General features: G+C 40.8%; 1 protein-coding gene across 10 annotated transcripts in view; it reads left to right on the forward strand.

Moving 5' to 3' along the window:
- Nucleotides 1–13869, forward strand: part of CHEK2 (checkpoint kinase 2) — a 46981-nt gene that overhangs the window by 19254 nt on the left and 13858 nt on the right. For all 10 annotated transcript variants that reach the window (XM_034638160.1, XM_034638158.1, XM_034638159.1 and 7 more), the window contains 5 exons: nt 989–1113; nt 1233–1380; nt 4152–4242; nt 9467–9575; nt 11692–11745. In XM_034638160.1, coding sequence (XP_034494051.1) covers nt 989–1113; nt 1233–1380; nt 4152–4242; nt 9467–9575; nt 11692–11745 — 527 coding nt within the window. The remainder of the gene's footprint in view (nt 1–988; nt 1114–1232; nt 1381–4151; nt 4243–9466; nt 9576–11691; nt 11746–13869) is intronic.

Genomic DNA, 13869 nt, shown 5'->3' on the forward strand with positions numbered 1-13869 from the left:
TTTTAGAATTTCTTGTATTGAGTTACCTTGTCCATTTTTTCTTATGTTTGAGCTATTTGTATTTCCTTCTCTTGTAAATTGTCTCTTCATATCCTTTACCCAGTTTTTACTGGATTGTTTGTCTTTTTTTTAATTTGTAGTAACTTGACACATATTACAGGAATTACTACTTTGTGATACAAGTTGTTAATATTTTGCGTGGTCTGTCTTTCTATCAACATTTACTTGCCCACTATATTCATGTCCTAGGTGCTGAACTATATAACCCAGGAGACCCTAGGCTGGGCTCCTGGAGTTTGTTCTAACAGGGGAGTGCAGGGAGACAATATATAAATAATCAAGATAATTTCCAGTTATGGTCCATTCTTAGTGGGCAACAAAACAGGATGTCATTATGATAATGGATGATATATCATATAACGGAAAGTTGAGTGGAAGATGATAAGTTGAGTCCAGACACAAAGACAAGATAGCTGTTCAAGTTGCTGGGAATAGAGAATGCAAAGGCCACCAGGGGGTTGAACCCGGCATATCTGGAGCAGTGGAAGGTGCCAGTGAGACTGGGAAGAGTGATCAAGGGGAACAGCAGGTGATGCTGGGAGGGAAGAAGGGACCAGGAGCATCTGTCCTTCCATGGGAAAGAGTAGCACATTTTATGCTAAGTACGATGGGAAGCCTTGAGAGGGTACTAGGTAGGAAGTTATTAGATTATAAGTGTTTTTTCAAGTCATTAATAATTGCTTGAGAACTTTTAATGACTTCTTATTATTTCAGAGTTATGTATAAACCACAATTTATTAAACTCGTTGACAAATTTTTTTTTTTTCTCCCCCCTTGTTTTTACTCCTATAAAATTCAGATAAAGATAGCTGTAAGCTTGATTGCGTTCTTAGGTTATTTTCCTACAATTAGATTTTTCTGAGCAATTTTTAAAGGTGTTTGATGCATGAAATTCCACAGCCCTCTGGTGTGTACTTTTGTGTTACAGAGTGTGTTAATGACAACTACTGGTTTGGGAGAGATAGAAGCTGTGACTACTGCTTTGATGAGCCACTGCTGAAAAGAACGGATAAATACCGGACTTACAGCAAGAAGCACTTTCGGATTTTCAGAGTAGGTGACAAATAATCCATACGTTTGGGAGAACCGGTAATGTTGTCACCACCCCGAGATATCTTAGCACTGTAACTCCCCACTGTTAAAACTTTGAAATAAAATGTTCTCTATTTTAGGAAATGGGTCCTAAAAACTCTTACATCGCATACATAGAAGATCACAGTGGGAATGGAACCTTTGTAAATAGAGAGCTGGTAGGGAAAGGAAGACGCCTTCCTTTGAATAACAATTCTGAAATTGCACTGTCAGTGTGGAGTAATAAAGGTAACATTACTATCTTCTGGTTACTGGATCTTTTCTTCCTCTCCTATAAAGGGAAAATGGCCATTATGCCCTTGGCAGAGTATGGTTTGGATAAATAAAGTATTCAGGATTGGATACAGGTTAGTATTCAGGATCCAGCGCAGCCCTACGTGCATTTTTAAATGAATGAAACATTGCTATCAAGGTAGATTTTCTAAGGTTTGATTGGTTGGGTTAGTTTTGTGTAAGGCCGTTTGCTGGCAGTGGAATGATATTGCTTAAGATGGCTCTTCGTTCATTGACTGTTGCAGTTCATACCACATCAGTCTTCGGGGTCCATGAGTTGTTTTAGGCCATGAATCCTTCTCCTTCCTTCTTCCTTCCTTTCTCATTCTTCCCTTTCATCCCTTCCATTCCTTAATTGCTGCCAGTACGAACTTCGTCGACCTGCCAGGCATTAGGGTTTTTCAGGCAGAATCTCAGTTTAAAGCTTCTACCTTAAATACCACGTGGTTATTCTCAGTGTTGGTGTTCATTGTCATCATCGGGCAACATTTTGTAAGCAGCCACTCCTAAAACTTCACTAATACCACATCTAAGACGAACACATGTCACTCAGCACAGAAAGAATAAAACAACCTATAGAGTTAAATGTAATCTCATGGTGATTTTTAATCCTCGTTTCTTTGATTGAAAAGAAAAAAAAAACCACACAGAACTTTATATGAAACTACGTGTGAGTTGAATGGCCGGGAAGGATGCATGTGGCGGGGGGTAACACCTTAAAAATACAGATGCCCCCAGGTGCTGTCGCATAGCTTCTGGTCTAGGCGTCCCAGGGATATAAAAAATCTTGCTTAGGTGATTCTCATACAGTCCGTCTTCAGACTGGGCATCTGGGAATGATGGCTATCCTGGGCATCCTAAAGCACATTTTATGATAGTTTTCCCTGTTTCTCTTTTGTTTTCTATCTGATAATTACAGTCAGGGCAGCTGCCTGGGGTTTTGCTGTTTGAGACCCCCTGGTGCAGGTGACAATCAGGTGCTGAGATTTGGTCTGTCTTACTTGACAAGCTGTGTGCCGCCTTTTCCTAGTTGGTCTCTCTGAGGCGCACCTTTTCTGCTTTGGAACAGAGGTGTCGTATGGGCTACATGTGGCCAGAATCAAAGTAGATCGGGCGGTTACTCTGCAGGTTGGATTTGGTTTATTGGCATTTTATTAGGCATTTGCTGTTTGTACTTGAACGTGAAAATCCAGATTGCTTTGAAGAGGTGGATTGCCCACACTGATCCTGTAATCCCATAGCTGGAGCATTTGCCAGTGCTCAGTAGAGCCTGCCTTTTGCTAGATGTGCGGTATGTTGCCCGTTCAAGTCCTCGCTGCTCCGCCTTGTCTAACACTCACCCCAGCCTTCCCTGTGTACATCACCTTGGCTTCTGTGGGCAACTGAGTTTGCAGCTCTTGAAGCAGACCTTGACTTCTGTGAGAAATAGGTCTCCAGCATCCCTCAAATTCCCAGATTCTCAGATGCCACTGGAACCTCTTGTTTCATAAATACCCACAAGCATAGAGAAACAGTTGTATGTTTGCCAGTAGATTTCTTTCACTACGCAGGTGTTTGTCTCATGAGGACCAGCCTGGGATGAAGTGGACTCAGGTGGCTCAGATTTGTGCCAGAATTGGAACTCTATGTTACTCCAGGGAGGTCGAAACCTGTTGCCTGAGATAGGAGAAACTCAAGGGTCTCAACAAATTTCATTTTTTTTTAAAGATTTTATTTATTTATTTGACAGAGATAGACAGCCAGCGAGAGAGGGAACACAAGCAGGAGGAGTGGGAGAGGAAGAAAGCAGGCTCATAGCGGAGGAGCTGATGTGGGGCTCGATCCCACAACGCTGGGATCACGCCCTGAGCTGAAGGCAGACGCTTAATGACTGCGCCACCCAGGCGCCCCAACAAATTTCACTCTTTCAAGATAATATAGGCAGTTGTGAATTTACCATTGATTTTGTAGAATTGAAATGTTGGTAATTGGTTGCAGCCTTGGCCCACAGGGATGGTTAAATTTTTAAATGAGTGGGGTTATTTTTCTTTCTTTCTTTCTTTCTTTTTGCATACAGCCCAAATAATGGAGAAATAAGGGGATTTGGGGGAAAATGCTATTTATTTAACTTCCCGAGTAGGCTTAAGATGGTTTGCACTATAAAATGCCAGACATGTAGAGGTATATAAATGGCAAAGAGAGGGTAACACTTATCTTCTAGTATTAGAAGTAGTATTTCTAGTATTAGAAATTAGACCTGTGGTCTAATTTTATTGGGATGTTTATTTGCCTAGCCCATTTTTTTCTAGGCTCAAACGAATTGCTTTTTGGTTCTGGGCATATGCTGATCTGCATAGGTTTTTCTTTTTTTTTCCTGCTCAGGCAGGGACTAATGTTGCATGGGTATTTTATATTAGTTGCAATTGATAAATAATTCTGGGGCAAAGAAATAAGGCTAGCATGTATGTATGGATTTCCTGCACTATGGTGAGATGATGCTGTGTATTTCTATGGAAGAATGGATTTGACTGTCATTTTCCATGGATTTCATAATATAGGAATGAAATATAATTTCATAATATTATGAAATTATTATTAGCCTGGCTAAATAATTCTGTTAGAGTTAGGTGTTAAATATAATTAAAAATAATTTTCTTACATCACATGTGTTTATTAAATTTTAGGACCATTTATCTTCTCTTTATTGAATGAATTAATGAGACTTATTTCTGTCCTTTTTCCCTTAGTTTTTGTATTTTTTGATCTGACTGTAGATGATCAGTCAGTTTATCCTAAGGAATTAAGAGACCAATACATCCTGTCAAAAACTCTTGGAAGGTAAAATTTTTTTTTGTTATTATGGAAATTGCCATTCGTTTTTTTCTAAACATTTGTCATTGATTAGTTTCTTGTTCCTGGTTTTATAACATTCATTAACTTCATATTTGTAGGGAACTTGTTTGTGATCGGTGTGTTACTGATTTATTTGATAAATTAATTTTTAAAAAGTTCTGATACCGTACAATGCATCCATATAAAGTATATAATTTAATGATTTTTAATATATTCACAGAATTGTGAAACCTTTACCACAATCAATTTTAGAACATTTTTATTACCTTCCAAAAAAGAAACACTTACTGCATATATGCCCTCTTCAGAATTTGTGACATCTTGGGAAGTGAAATGAAACTGAGCATTGAATCGGGGTAAAGTTCTTAAAATGTTTGGTTTTAGGACCCCTTACACTTTTACTTTCTTCCTTCCTTCCCTCCTTGAAAGATTTTATTTATTTGAGAGAGAGAGAGAGCAAGAGAGTGAGAAAGAGCATGAGCTGGGGGAGGGGCAGAGGGAGTGGGAGAAGCAAACATCCCGCTGAGTGGGGAGCCCTGTGCAGGGCTCAATTCCAGGACCCTGAGATCATGACCCTAGACACTTAATGACTGAGCCATCCGGGCAGTCCGGGACTCCTTACGCCCTTAAAAATTACTGAGGATACCACAGGGCTTTTGTTCACATGGCTTAAATCTATTGATATTAATTGTATTATAATCAGTTATAATACAGACATTAATAGTATTTATTAATGCATTAAAGAACTCATTTATGTTAAGATAAATAATGTTTTTGGTGCGCCTGGGTGGCTCAGTTGGTTAAAGTGTCCAACTCTTGATTTCAGACCAGGTCATGATCTCAGGGTCATGGGATTGAGCCCCCATGTCAGGCTCCCCACTCAGTGGGTTGGGGTTCTTTCCCTCTCCCTCTGCCCTTCCCACTCATTCTCTCTCTCTCTCTCAAATAAATAAAAAATCTTTAAAAAAAAGGTAAGTAATGTTTTTAGTGCGCAATTATTCTTTAAATAAAGATTAATGAGAAGAGAGACATTGTTTCATGTTTTTGCAAATGTCTTTGATATCTGTCTTACTAGAAAATGACCAGATCCTGATACTTGCTACTTTGTTTGGTCTGTTATATCACATGCCATACAGCCTCTGGAAAATTGTATGCTCATGAGAAAATGAGAATGAAAAGGGCAAATAATGTCTTAGTATTATTTTGCACATAGTTTAGGCTTTGTGGACACACCCTGAAAGCATCTTGGAGTCTCTTAGGGGTTGCCTAATCCTACTTTGAAAACCACTTCCTTAGGTTTTTAAGTTTTATTTATTTAGGTAATCTGTATACCCAATATGGTGCTCGAACTCATGACCCCAAAATAAGAGTCACGTGCCCTCCCACCTGAGCCAACCACTTCCTTAAGGACACCTTTACCATATTGCATCATGGTCCTTCAGTCTCCCACCCCTCCTCCACCCAAGAGACCTTTCTTTTAACATTTTTGGTAACAGGAAAGTAGAAATTAGTAGAAGGAAATAATCACCTGTATTCCTGCCACATAGAATCAGACATGGTGTACTTTTTTTTTTTTTTTAAAGATTTTATTTATTTATGTGACAGCGAGACAGCCAGCGAGAGAGGGAACACAAGCAGGGGGAGTGGGAGAAGAAGCAGCAGGCTCCCAGCAGAGGAGCCCGATGTGGGACTGGATCCCGGAACGCCGGGATCACGCCCTGAGCCGAAGGCAGACGCCTAACGACTGTGCCACCCAGGCGCCCCAGACACGGTGTACTTTTTATGACCATCTTTGGGAGATATTTTAGTTGATGGATATTAAATTCAGTAACTCACGATGTTTTCGTATTTGCATTGTTGCTTGGAAATTTACAGCCAAATTTGTGGCCGCCCTTAAGAAATATATGGGACTCTTATTTTTTCTAAGGGAAAATCCTCTAACTTTTAGCAGGTGACAGAATCTTATATGAGTCAGAAAAGAAGAAATTTACTAACTCTTGTAACAGGGGCATGGCTGATTTCAGGTATGACTGGACCAGGTGGCCTTTAGGGCTTTGCTCTTCGAGTTCTGATTATCTGTGTGGCTTTACCTGTGGCTGGATTTAGGGCTTCTACAGTGTTGCCAGGGCTCTGGCTCCCATCTGTTGGTTCAGCTACTATAGGTTGCGTATAGATTTGCTTTCTCTCTGTGGCAGGAAAGATGGTTTCCAGGAGCCCCACATTCATATTTTTTTCCTTCTAGAAACCACCACAGGTAGAACTTTTTCTCTCCCAACATCAGCATTGATTCCAGGGAGAACCTTGACTGGCTCAATTTTGGTTACACATCCACCCCATGGTACTGTTAGAGATACTCACTGGAGCCGCATTGATGCAGGGAAAATTTCTCAGACTAAAGGTGACTTTATTAGAGGGGCAATTGGAAAGTGTTTTGAGCAGATTTTAAAATATAATAGTTATACAGACCGTTATCTCACAGTATATACAAAAATTAACTCAAAAGGAAAAAACTACGGGCGCCTGGGTGGCTCAGTTGGTGAAGCGTCTGCCCTGGGCTCAGGTCATGATTCCGGAGTCCCAGGATCGAGACCCACATCAGGCTCCCTGCTCAGCAGGGAGTCTGCTTCTCCCTCGGACCCTGCCCCTTCTCATTCTCTCTCTCTCTCACTCACTCACTCTCAAATAAATAAAATCTTAAAAAAAAAACCCAAACACAAAACCTAAATGTAAGATAAAGCTATTAAACTGTAAGAAGGAAACAGGGATAACCCTTCATGACCTTAGATTTGGCGTTGGTTTCTTAAATATGGTACCAGAAGCACAAGCAACAAAAGGAAGAAAAATGGATAAATTAGACTTGGTCAGATTTAAAAACTTTAGTGCATCAAGATACTATCAAGGGAGTGAAACGCAACCCACAGAGAGAAAATACTTGCAAATTGTATATCTGATAAGGATCTAGTATTCAGAATAAAGAACAACAAAAGGAAAAACTATCCAATTTACAAATGGGCAAAGGATTTAAATAGCCTTCTTGAAAGAAGATGTACAAATGACCAACAACCACATTGCTCATCATTAGTCATTAGGGAAATGCAAATGAAAACCACGATGAGATACTACTTTGCAGCCACTAGGATGGCCATAGTAAAGAAACGGAAAGTAACAAGTGTTTGTAAGGATGCAGAGAAATTGGAAACTCTATATACTACATGGGAACGTGAAATGGTGTAGCCACTGTGGGAAATAGTTGATTGGTTTATCAAAGAGTTAAGCATAGAGGGGTTCCTGGGTGTCTCAGTCGTTAAGTGTCTGCCTTCAGCTCGGGGCGTGATCACAGGGTCCTGGGTTCGAGCCTTGCATCGGGCTCCCTGCGCTGCGGGGAGCCTGCTTCCTCTCCCACTCCCCCTACTTGTGTTCCCTCTCTCGCTGGCTGTCTCTCTCTCTGTCAAATAAATAAATAAAATCTTAAAAAAAAAAAAGCGTTAAGCATAGAACTACCGTATGACCCAGTGATTCCCCCTTGTAGGTATATAACCCCCTCCCAGTTGAAAACAGGTGTTCAAATAAAAACTTATGCATGAATGTTCATTTCAGCTCTATTCACAATAGCCAAAAGGTGGAAACAATCCAGGTCTCCATCAACAAATGAATAAGCAAACTGCGATATATCTCTACAATGGGATATTATTTATATATTTATTTTTTTTAGTATTTTTAAAAAGATTTTGTCAGAGAGAGCACAAGCAGGGGGAAGTGGTGGACAGAGGGAGAAGCAGGCTTCCCACTGAGTAAGGGCTTGATGTGGGACTCGATCCCAGGACCCTGGGATCATGAACTGAGCCAAAGGCAGACGGTTAACCAACTGAGCCACCCAGGCGCCCCACAATGGAATATCATTTAGCTATAAAGAGGAATGAAATACTGATCCATACTACAGCATGGCTGAACCTTGAGAACATGCTAAGTGAAAGAAGCCAGACACAAGGGGCCACATGTTGTGTGATTTCATTGATAGGAGATATTCAGAAGAGGCAAATCCACTGAGACAGAGCAGATGAGTGGTTGCCAGGGGCTTGTTGCAGCATAGAATGGGAGTGGGGTTTCCATTTGGGCTGATAAAAAAGTTCTGCAACTGGACAGGGGTGATGGTTGCACGACACTGAGGATGTACGTAATCCCATTGAATTGTCCATTTTAAAATGATTACAATGGTAACTTATGTATCTATACAATATGCAATTATTAATTTTTTATTTTTAAGGATTTTATTTATTTATTTAACGGAGAGAGGGAACACAGGCAGGGGGAGTGGGAGAGGAAGAAGCAGGCTCCCAGCGGAAGAGCCTGATGTGGGACTCGATTCCAGGACTCTGGGATCACGCCCTGAGCCAAAGGCAGACGGTTAACCACTGAGCCACCCAGGCGCCCCATACAATATGCAATTAAAAAAAAAGTCTTGGCAAACCCATCGTCCCATTCCAAAGTCATAATAGTTACAGTCTACTTCGGGTGTGTAATGAGTGATTGATACTTGAGTAACCATTTCTTTCCCTTGACCCAAGCTTTGGAGAACAGAGCTCATCGGATTACCCGCATTTTAGGTGGTATCCTGGGTATTAGTCCTTCTCCCATTACAGTATCTCAATTAATTGCAAATCTTTAAGAGTTAGCTGCAAGCAGGTTAGTTGCCTAATACGTTTGTTTTTTAAGGTATTGTGATTTTATTTAGGGTGAAATTCATGGCATCACCTGCTGGTGTAGTTCGCTTGAATAAGAAAGACCATATCAATGAAAGTAATTCATTTGTAGTTGGTATTTACTATAACTTTTGTCAGTCATTTTTGTCTAGGACTTTGTTCTACTTGATGCTTCTCTGACTCTAGGATAAGTAATTTCTCTATTTGTTCTTAGCATCTTTCTGAGAATTTCACACTCTGGGGTGCCAGTAAGACTTAAGTCTGTATCTCTCAGCTCAAAAAGTGGAATTTGGAGCTGACTCAGTGCTGTTGGATGGTCCACATTCACTTATGCCCTTGACATTTTAACACTGGTGAGGTTTCACTGTGTTGTCTGCAAACAGGGGCAATGGAAGAAGGGTTGTGTGTGGACAGTGTTTAACTTGTAATAGTTGAGGCCAGCACAGTAGTGATGGGTCTCATGATTGAGGGCATTCTGATAATTGATCATTTTATGTTTCTCTCTGTAGCGGTGCCTGTGGTGAAGTGAAGCTAGCTTTTGAGAGGAAAACATGTAAGAAAGTAGCCATAAAAATCATCAGCAAAAGGAAGTTCGCTATTGGCTCTGAGAGTGGGGCAGTAAGTACCTGTTTGTGGATGCTCAGCTATTTTTAACACTTCTTAATGTCCCCACATAATTTGAGAGTGGTGATTTTCAGTGTCAGCAAGAATTCACTGTTCACATATGTGAATTTATATTAAACAACATTGAAAAATTTTGAGTATTGGGGCTCCTGGGTGGCTCAGTCAGTTAAGTGTCTGACTCTTGATTTCCACTCAGGTCATGGTCTCAGGGTCATGAGATCAAGCCCTGTGTTGGGTCTGCACTGTGCGTGGAGCCTGCTTAAGATTTTCTCTCTCCCTCTGCCCCTTCCCCCCTAATTATTATTATTATTTTTTTACTATATTCAACTAACCTAGAAATTTTACGTATTAATAGCTTGGTTCCAAAAATATTTCATTGTATGTAATAATGTACTGGAAGTGTTTTCTTCCCCCCCCCCCAAGTTGTTACAAGTTTTTACGGTACATGGATGGGAATTAGGGGGGAAAAAACCCCAGCCATATCCCCACCACTGTAACTCCACAGCTGTTTCCAGTTTTCTTTTTCCTTGTAGTCCTTGTCATACAAATTTGCATTTTTAGATGGTTGAAATCATGTTGTATATACAATTTTGTATTCTGCTTTCCACATAAGCATTAATGCATAAACTTTTCCCTAATAGATGCTTTGTGATGATCGAGCCTCTCTTTCGTGAACTTTATTGTAATTTATTCACCCATTGCTCTGTTTGATCATTTGGATAATTTCTAGTTCTTTGCCCTTCCTGATACCGAAACAGTGAATATCTTAGCATCTATCGTTTTTTAAAAATCTTAATTAAATTATTTAATTGTATATGTAGCCATTCATTTTATCACATTTTCTCTAATACACATTTACTGCATTGGTGAAATGGTGAAATGTATTGGTCTTTCAACACGTGACCCTACAAAGTAATGTAAAGTGAAGTCTCTAATCACATTTTCCTTTGTGGCCACTTGTTTCTGGCCATTATACTTTAACACTCCTTAAAAATGGATCCCTCACCCCCGACCCGCGCCAAGGACAATGCCATTCTCACATGGCAAGAGCAATTTCCTTTCTGTGTTCACTTCGTAGTAGCTGCTTTTCCCCCGTGATTCTGGGTTTGTTTCCCATTTTGAGGGGGAAGAAAATACCTACCGGATTCTTAATGACTTGGAACAAAATTGTACTTCTTAATTTCATCTTTTAAATCAGATTGGACTCTTTAAGACCTCTCTATCATCAGAGTACGCCCTGACTTGGTAATGAGTTTAACAGCTTACAGGAAGAGGCAGGCTTTTAAAATTAAACATCTGGGTTTCTTAGCCGAAGTCCATTTTACATAAATATGTAATTCTATATCCTCTTCGCTTTGGAGGGTGTAGCCCGTGAGGCTGAGTAAGTCGATTCATCCTTTTGGAATTGCAGTGGAGAGCAGCTCCAGTCCTCTGGTGCTTCCTCTCGTTGGCGTCTCAGTAAATATGTCAGCCTGCAGCAAATTGGAACCTGTGTCTGCTCCATTATTAGAAATTTGGCTTGACATTTTCCTTTCACAATTTAATTGAATACCTCTTGTCTGTGGTTTGTTTATTGTATCATTTTTATGAGTATAAACAATTCCTCAGCCAGAGAGAGCTAACAACCAATATTACATTGTATGTTAACTAACTGGAATTCCAATACAAACTTAAAAAAAAAGAGAGAGCGAGCTTACCAGGTAAGCGTGAGAACAGTGGAAGCACACTTGTTTCTGGCTGTGAGAACTGGAGCAAATGGCTTCCTTTCTCTGAGCCTCAGTTACTCCATCTGTGAAATGGGGATAATTATGGAACCCAGTTCACTTTGGGATTATGAGACTTCTGTAAGATGACTCTTTTAAGTAAAGAGGTTGGCCTAGGGGCTGGTCATTTACTGAATGCTTATTATTTGCCAAGCACTCTGCAGAGCGATTTTTAGGCGAGTGATTTAATTCTTTGACCTCTAAGCTTTGAGTTGTCTGTATGAGTAGGGCTGGGTATGTGGAACTCAGGCAGGCAGCTTTTACTCAACTAAGTTGTATCTAAGTATTTTCTAAATATTGATTACTACTGTTATTAACAAACTTTAATGTTTTTTAATTTATCAAAGGATCCACCTCCCAATGTTGAAACAGAAATAGAAATTTTGAAAAAACTAGATCATGTAAGTATTGCTGTAAAGTATGACCCATACTTACGTCCATTTCTCTCAAAATACAGGATGAATACAAACTGTTTCAGTTTAGTGAAGCTAGTGTTAACTTGGGTTCCTTAATTGTGTGTGTGTGCGTGTGTGTGTGTGTGTGTGTGTACATACATGTGTGGGTACACGTACGTCGGTGTATGTGTTTAGGTGTAATTTAGCTGGGAAGAGCTTTACCCTGAAATTTTGAGAGGACAATACTGTATAAAGATTTCTTGATTTTTTTTTTTTTTTAAGATTTTATTTATTTACTTGACAGAGAGCACGTGCAGGGGGAAGGGCAGAGGGAGAGGGAGAAGCAGGCTTCCCGCTGAGCAAGGAGCCCGATGCGGGGCTTGATCCCAGGACTCTGGGATCATGACCTGAGCCGAAGGCAGCTGCTTAGCTGACTGAGCCACCCAGGCGCCCCAGATTTCATGATTAAATAACTGTGATATTTCCACTGAGTGAGTTTTTGACCAAAACACGTAAATTTCCTGAGTATTTAATCTTATAGGGATTTGATCAACTGATTATGTTTGGGAAGACAATGCTAATTTGGTAAATTTGGTTTAATTATACCTGAAGTTTCAGTACCTCTGAATACCTTTTGATGGTACTGATTTCCATTTATCTCAGTGAGTACAAATGGTTCCTGTCATTTGTGCAGTGATGACCTTGTCTCACTGGAAAGTGAGTCTGTTCTTTAAGAAGTGAGAAGAGAAGTTAGAGTTGTGGGCTGATCCCATCTTCCTTTTTATTGTTTTTTCTGTTCTTCATTATTTCATGAGCCCCTGTGAAGTCATGAGCTAAGTTGGCATTGGAATTAAAACTTGGAATTAGACCTCCAGTCTGTACAGCTAAGGATGAGCTTATTCTGGTTCTTTTTTTCTTTTCTTTTTTTCTTTTTTTTTTTTTGAGGGGGGTAGGGGCAGAGGGGAGAGGATAAGAGAGAATCTTAAGCAGGCTCCATGCCCAGCGAGGAGCCTGATGCTGGCATTTGATCCACAACCCTGAGATCATGACCTGAGCCAAAATCAAGAGTGGGACGCTTAACCAGCTGTGCTACCCAGACGCCTGGATCTAATTCTGGTTCTTAACCTCCAAGCAACCAAATGATTTATTCTGCCTTCTCTCACCTCCTCAAATCCCCAAACTATAAATAGAAATTAAGAACAGAGTCACCGCTGTCCACACAATAGTTCAACACGTTCTTGTAGACCCCAGTGGGTGGATCTGAACCCAGGAAAATCTGAGTAGCCGGCATCCTGGCTTGGTATTCTTCTAATTCCCTTGCAACTTCCTCCTCTTCCCTGAAGTAGCCTTTCCCCCCCAAGGGATCTGGAATCTCTTATGAAAGAGAGGAGCCCTCTAATTTTCTGGGGTGGTGTTGCTTCAAACATGGATCTAAGATAAACACTTCAAATCCTCAGGGAATTTTTTCTGATGTCAGAGGGTCCCCAAACATAACATTTACACAAATCCACTGTCCACTGTAGTCGAGAGGAATTTAGAATCCTCAGAAAAGATCTGGAGATAATTTCTTGGCAGTTTACAAGGGCATGTGGAAAGCTCTTGGAAATTAAATATGGGCTCATGAGTGCATTTCGGGGGTAATGAGTAGAGCCTGATAGCCCAGCAGAGCCTGGCATTTGGAATTGATCCAGTCAGTCGTCAGACACTTACTGTGCCAGCCTGTCTCCTAAGGCCTGGGTGGTGGTGAGCACAGATGGATTTGGCTGTCCCTCCCCTCCTATGGCTTCAGCCCAGAGGGGAGACAGACCTGGGTTCCCAATCCCATCTCTCTTACCTCCTGGCCCTGAGAAGGTCATTTCACTTTTGAGAGTCTGTTTGCTCATCTGTGCAGTGGAGACAATAGGATGCATACCTTACAGGTCGGTGTAGGAATTCGATGAGATGTGCTTCCCAAGCTTTCTGCGTGGAGAACATGCTTGGGGAATGACAGCAACCTGTCATTCCCTAAACTGTTCCCTGTATGTTCTAAGTGGAGGGTTTGGGGTAGTAGCTTCTGGTTCACGAGAGTCACCTTCAGCCGCGATGCTGTAGCCAATGAATGACCTTAGAGAGGCAGTGCCTACGGGCTCT

The sequence above is a fragment of the Ailuropoda melanoleuca genome, chromosome 12 (assembly GCF_002007445.2).
Source record: "Ailuropoda melanoleuca isolate Jingjing chromosome 12, ASM200744v2, whole genome shotgun sequence".
NCBI classification, from domain to species: Eukaryota; Metazoa; Chordata; class Mammalia; order Carnivora; family Ursidae; genus Ailuropoda; species Ailuropoda melanoleuca.